The 6,801-nt window shown below is 44.6% G+C and overlaps 1 protein-coding gene across 1 annotated transcript in view; it reads right to left on the reverse strand.

The window, feature by feature from the left end:
- Window positions 1-1,784, reverse strand: part of LOC107040317 (zinc finger protein rotund) — a 69,770-nt gene extending 67,986 nt beyond the window's left edge. Inside the window, exon 1 of the mRNA XM_029126249.1 lies at window positions 723-1,784. Coding sequence (XP_028982082.1) covers window positions 723-1,784 — 1,062 coding nt within the window. The remainder of the gene's footprint in view (window positions 1-722) is intronic.
- Between the last annotated feature and the right edge of the window lie 5,017 nt (window positions 1,785-6,801).

Here is a 6,801-nt window from a genome sequence, read left to right on the forward strand (position 1 = left end):
ACCTTTTACCCCCCCCCCTCCCCCCGCCCCTTTCCCGTTGAAACCCACGTGCCCATAGTTATATACCACAACGGGTATAAACACGTAAAGCCGTGGGTATATCCTCAACCGTCGTGTTTACGATCCTCCACGACGATTAGGTAGCCATAAAATTACGCTAACTCGCACCTCTAACGACGTTACTCTCGGTACTGAATCAATACACACCTTCATTCAACGATTGAAGTTAAATTTTTTTTTTCACCTGCATCTGTTTATGCGAATTGAATAATTTATTGACAATTTAGATATTGCTCAAAATGACTCAATTACCGATTGTCAATACAATCATGTTGCGATTATTTGAAAATAAAATATCTGAATGTTGAAAAATTGTGATCAAAGTTATCTTTAGGTTTATGGATTGTAACTTGATTGTATCCATTTAGCATTCTTTTGGCGACATCACTTCATTCCTGGGATATACGATACAGTGTGAACATTGACTCATCGATGGCTATCATGAAGCATTTGGCGCGGGTCAAGAACCCCATGACTACAGGCGTTGGTATGTTAATCTAATGTAGAAAACCGTACAGATAGTGTTTTGTTTCCCTTAGTAGCAACCCAATGTACCAGAGTATTTGTTAATAATTGATCTACACCGAGCAGTTTTCAAAGGAGATAACCAATTACCCCAGAAGCCTGATTATTAGAGTAGCTTTTGTCATGATGATGCTCACCTGAAGCTCGTTGACAAGTTTCTCGGTGAGGGTGGCATCGTGGGAGTCCTGGCTTCCTGCTCCAGGGCTCAGCATTGAATTCGGGGAGTTCTGCTGTTGATTGCCAGAAACATTCATCCCACCTAGACCATTTTGTACCATTGAGCCAGCCATGTTGAGGGCTTGCTGTTGAAGATTTTGCGTGAGATTTTGCGCCTGCTGTTGAAGATTTTGACTTAGATTTTGCGCTTGCTGCTGTAACGTCTGTTGATTCAACGTTTGTCCCAGATTTTGACTGAGATTTTGCGCTTGTTGTTGCAGCGTTTGACTTAGATTTTGCGCTTGATTCTGTAAATTCTGCTGAAGACTTTGGCTGGCTTGACTCAAATTCTGGGGTTGATTGAGCAGCTGTTGCTGCTGTTGTGGCGATAAACTCGGTGTTAGACTCTGCGCTAGATTGTGCTGCAATGTCTGACCAAGATTTTGCTGCATGTTTTGGGTGAGTGCCTGTGATAAGGCTTGTCCAAGATTTGGATTGAGGGCTTGGGCGGCTTGAACAGCTTGCGCCGCCAATGACGGACTAGACGTTTGTGACATTGATTGTTGAGCTTGAGCCAGATTATGCAGACTCTGCGCCATACTTGCGGCTATCGTTCCCTGATGATCGCCCTGAGGCGATGGTGTTGTAGGTGTTGATGAGGGCTGATGCTGTCCCTGTGGTGTCTGTTGGCCCATTGCTATCGCATGTTGCTGTTGCTGCTGCAATTGCGTCTGATTTTGCCCTAAGCTTGGATTTTGTGTGACAGTACCATTGTTCTGCTGGCCCTGCTGTTGCTGCTGCTGCTGTTGTTGGGCCTGTCCAAGTGGACTGTGCATGGAAGCCTGTTGATTATGTTGCTGCTGATTTTGGGCCTGTGGATTCTGTGCTTGGGTATTCTGTACAGGACTGTGCTGTATACCCGGTGAATGTTGAGGTGGTCCTCTTTGGGGCTGTTGCCAGTAATCCGACATTTTAAATACGTGCTGTCGTAGTGCATGCAAATTAGCTGCTGCTGCGGATACAGCAGATGCTTGGACCTCCATTGGCTCGGGATCCGGCTCCAAGTCCGGTTCCGGCGAGCTCGGGTCCTCGTCTTCCTCCTCGTCCTCTCTCTCTGTAATATCTTCCTCGTCGTCTTGCAGCCTTCTTGCCTCCTCGGCTGCACCGACAACACCAATTGTCGTTTGTTCTCCACCGTTACCACCAATAACACCTAAATCATCACTACCACCAGCACCACCACCACCACCTAACCCACCCCCCGTATCTCCAGGATGATGGTGATTTGATAAATGATGATGGTGTGTATGATGCTCACTGTGCAGTGGTATACGCTGTTGTTGTTGCTGCGATAATTGTGACTGTTGTTGATTATGTTGATGTAATTCCGGACTTGTTTGGACCTGGTGCTGCTGCGGATGGAGATGCTGCCGCTCCAGGCCAACAAAATCCGGCTGGGCTTGCGTCTGTGCGCGCAGGTCCAGGGCCGCCGTCGCGTCTGAAATCTTGAGGCCTTCGCGCGAAGCCCGTGCTACCCCTTTACGGCGCAGCTTGCCCGCTTTTTGGCACACCTACCGTTAAGTAGCACCAGCTCGATGGTGTAGTGGCGCGTAACCGCCGTTACTCACCACTGATGGGTAGCCGTAACCACCCACCCTTGAAGCACAGTATGATGTACACGTCGTTATGACTGCCTCTCACTATTCCTTTGTATTGTGATTAGTATTTCTTATGATTTAGGCTTGTTTTGATGTTATTAAATGGGCGCAATGTCAGTTGTCATACGTCACCCTTTTAATCTTCTTCTTCCTTGACTCACCTGGATCTTTTTTGCGCATCAAAGCAGGTTAGCAGTTACACGATTACTTGATAACAGTTGATCCAATGGGTCTGAATAGCTTTCTTCACGTACAGACTGCTTATTTGTTTCGATGGTTGTTTTCCTCTCTAACTTAAGAACTGTCTCGTCTCGTTACTTGTCTATTGTGTGATGTGTCGTGTTATGGAATTGATTAATGTGCGCGTGGTTGTCCCTCTCGGCGTGAGAACAGCCTATTTCTTTCTATCTACTTAAATCCTATCATACACTTAAGTTCAGGTTAAATTCAGGATTGCCCAGCCCGGACGGTGTGAACGAGACGAAGGTCCACGGACACGACTCGCTCGAAGGAGACGATGTTATAAATTCTTCTCAAATACGCTTTCAACGAAGTATTCACTTTCTAAGAGTTCAAATCACCCACTTTATTCTGTTAATATCGATGACAGCGCTGTTTCGTTCCGTTTTGCCCTGAGTTTTTGCCCCGTTTTATGTACTATGTTATGTTGTGTGTGTAATTGCAGGTAATACTGCGTGTAGATTAATCATTAAGTGTAAGTTATATCGGAACGAAAACAGTTGATTTTGGTTGATTAAGGATGATACACTCCTCAAACTGTGCGTTGTTATCTTCGTTATGTTGGATGTCTTAAATTTTCTTCGATCTATCTTTCCTCCGGTAAGTCGTTTTGTTTTAAACCAATTGTCCGTTGACGACTCCTTCTCGAGAAATGCGACTCTATGCGTCTTAGAGGATTTCTTTATCTATACTCCTTTTTCACTTAACTTCATCTAACTTTCCTCACTCTAATCTCTCAGCATCTTCGATTCTCATCAAGTTTTCATCTTTTTAAAACCGCATATTAACCGATTGTTGATGGTTACTTTTTTTCTTCTTATTATCGTTTTAAGAGTTTTTAATTAATATTGCACTTAGGTACACTCGTTTTTTTTTTTTTGAACACACTGAAATATATATGTATGCGGCTCTTTCACGTTCTCCAGGGGGGGTCGAGCTCAATTTTGGCTGATTATTTGGTGATTGATTTTGGCGGTTTATGATTTATTTTTTCGCAAAAATTTTGAAGATTCAATCGACACTGTCAACTTGCTCACTCTTCCACCTCATCTGTTTCGAAAACTTTCTCGCATCAAACTCTCTCTCGCGCCCCCGCTTATTTCCGACAATCAGAAAATCTTTTACACTGTTGATTCTCCTTGATTCTTTTATCTTCGGAAATTTTTTTACTCTTCACTCCACTTCGTCACTGTGAGCTTCTTTAAAAAAAAACAACTTTTCTTCTTTTCCCCACTTTATCTTCTTCTTCTCGTCTTATTCAGCTTCTTCCGCTTTGTCCAGTCTTCCTCTCCTGCGCGGGAATATCTCGCTGCAATGCGTCTCCCGCTCGAAGCTGAAACAAAAATCACCAAAAATTATTATTTTTCGCCTGGTGAGTTCGAGCTCGATAATTTAAATTCCCTAACAATGTAGGGGTTATTTCAGGGACTGTGGATTATTATTATTCTCTGAAGGAATAACCACGAGACACATGACATTTGTAACACACGGTGACACTTTCTCTCTCATTTGTACAGGTGGTGGATCTGGTCAGTGGTGTTTTTTTTTACCGAGAATAAAACAGAGGAGTTAATAATGAAGTACTTGAAAATGCACTGACACATGTCACACGACTGGAAATGAGAATAAAAGAACGTGAAAAATGGTTGCCGCGAAAAATAACAGATTCGTCAACATCAAGAATTTTAAATTGTCAATTAGTGATCCGCGAATGGGGTAAATATCTCAGAACTGTCAGTTGTCGTCTAGCCGTCGCTAAGTTCTTGCACCCATGATTCCCTCAAAGGCCTGTCAAAGAGGCAAAACTGACGTAAAAAAGAAAGTGTAAAAGGGAATGGAAAAAAAACCGTCGGAAATCACGCAAAGAGTCACTCGCGACGGGTTTGGCTTTCACTTCTTTCTCCCCTTTATTTGTTCTCTTTCTTCATTTTTTTGCTCGTACAACCACAACCTGTTACCGACGAAGGGAATAATAAAAGGAATTGCGGGAAAAAAGGAAAAGGTAGAAGGAGATAGTGAGCGAAGGACAACTTTTTTGGCCGGAAAAACGCGCCAGTTTTGTTCTTTTCAAACACTTTCAACGAGACTACCCCTGATATGATGGAGAAACATACAAGAGACAGGCGGGAAATGAAAGTTAGATGCAGTCATTCAGAGTTGATATTAAACAAAATTGAACGAGACGAAGCTATTGATAGGCGAGGCAATTTGGTCCATCACTTCAGCATGAAATGCCTCGATGAGCTGAAGTAATAATCATTTTGATAACCACTCATCACTGATTTTCTGATATCCGTTGCAACATCTCAAACTTTCACTTCCACCACTAACAGTCCAAGAAAACCCAGCAAGATTGAACATCCGGTGGGTCTTCACGAATTGATACACATGGGGGTAGATACTTTGATTCGAATGATTGCGATGTTTTTTGTGATCACTGATGATTGATTGCATGTTACACTTGATAGATGATCACTGACACTGATCATGAAGATGGTAAGGAAGCGATGGAGGCAGGTAGAACTGTGTAATTTGGACATGAATGAAGCCAGTCGAAAATGAAAAGTTTTGGGATCATGCAGCCGGCCATCAGTGACCACAAAAGACCGAGGACAATCACTCTTTTGTCGACTACTGGTTCGTCAAATGTAGTCAGATGGTGTTACACAAGCCCTCGTTGCAATTTTAACATGAATGAAGACGTCTTACACGAGACCCAAGAGAATCCAGATATCCGCCAAACAAAACAGCGAAGACCACCAATCTTGCAGACGTCTAAGAAGCACCTATGAATCCTGAACACCTCAACTACAACAACTGACTCATACCGAGCGGTAAGTAACTAATAAGTTGACGAATCATCAACAAAACATGGGATATCAAACAAATGTATACAACTACAAAACCGAAGTTTGTCAAGTAATATGTCTTGGCATCAATTCCAGGACAACCAAACATCGAATTTATTCCGCACAACTTGATAACGCGTTACAACTCATCAAACTTTATCACCGGTTGTCGATGAAAAATATATACCAAGGGGTTACAGTTCAATTCGGGGTAAAAATATTTCACGAGTCCTTGTACAAGGAGTAGGAAAACCCGAACTGACTCGGTTATGTGGCTCACGAGAAATGCTAAGTCCTTCTCTCAACGTATTTGCCGGTGGTGGCGCGCGTCTCAGACCGCGTGCGTCTGACTAAAAGCCACCCCCCTAGTGCCTTAAAGAACACCGCTTTGAGTAGTGTGTATTGCCGAGAGGAGTAGGGGCGTTGTCTTAGGTGGTGCGCGGTCGCGAAATTTCTGGCCAGCTACCCTCAACTTCTCTCTTCAACTCAGGGATCCTACCTTTCTCTCCTTTTCACCCCGCGTTATCCTACCCCCCTTAAAGAGCCCCGGCGTATCTTCTCATTCCATTCTCACCCCCTTCCACCCAGACCCCTGTGCTCCTACTTTTACCGCCCTCAAGCGTTTGTCTCCTCACCACATTCTCAAGCGTCTTTTCCTAACCTTACTTCCACCCTCTACCCCCTACCCCCTCCTTTGCCGACTACCACCTCTTCCTTCTGAGGATCCCTAACCCTTATTATCGAAAGTCGTATGGCAACTGGACAAAAAACGTTAGAACCAATACTTCACACAGACCTGATGACCAAGTCTTGGACACTTGGGAGGAGGGACCCGAGAAAATTCACCGAGGATAACCTCATTTCTCGGGTTACCTCCTCCTGTAGCCGGTGCACCCGGTGCCACGAAAACTGGTATAAACGGTGTAAAGCAAAAACTCCTAGTCCACTGGACGAATCCCTCCCCTTCCCTCGACAAGGACTTTTCCACAACCTTCCCCTTATCCTTCTCTCCTGCCCCTCCTTACTGAAAACCCTACGGTCTTTCTCCTCGTTCAACTGTACAATCTCCCACATATTCAACCCCTCCTCCCCCTCTTCCAGGCACCCCGCACTCCCCCACTATCGAATCCCTGCCATACGGCGCACGCCTTCACTCTCACGACGGAGACGACGACGACGCCGAACGTCGTTTGAGAGAACAACCCCAGTAGTGGATAATATGGAAAGCTTGAGGTATTCTGGCCTTCTCTATCTCTCCTTTTACCCCTATTCCTTCTCGACGATTCACTCATACCCCCCCCCCCCCCCCCCCC

The sequence above is a fragment of the Diachasma alloeum genome, unplaced genomic scaffold (assembly GCF_001412515.2).
Source record: "Diachasma alloeum isolate Michigan unplaced genomic scaffold, Dall2.0 Dall_scaffold_00327, whole genome shotgun sequence".
Classification (NCBI taxonomy): domain Eukaryota; kingdom Metazoa; phylum Arthropoda; class Insecta; order Hymenoptera; family Braconidae; genus Diachasma; species Diachasma alloeum.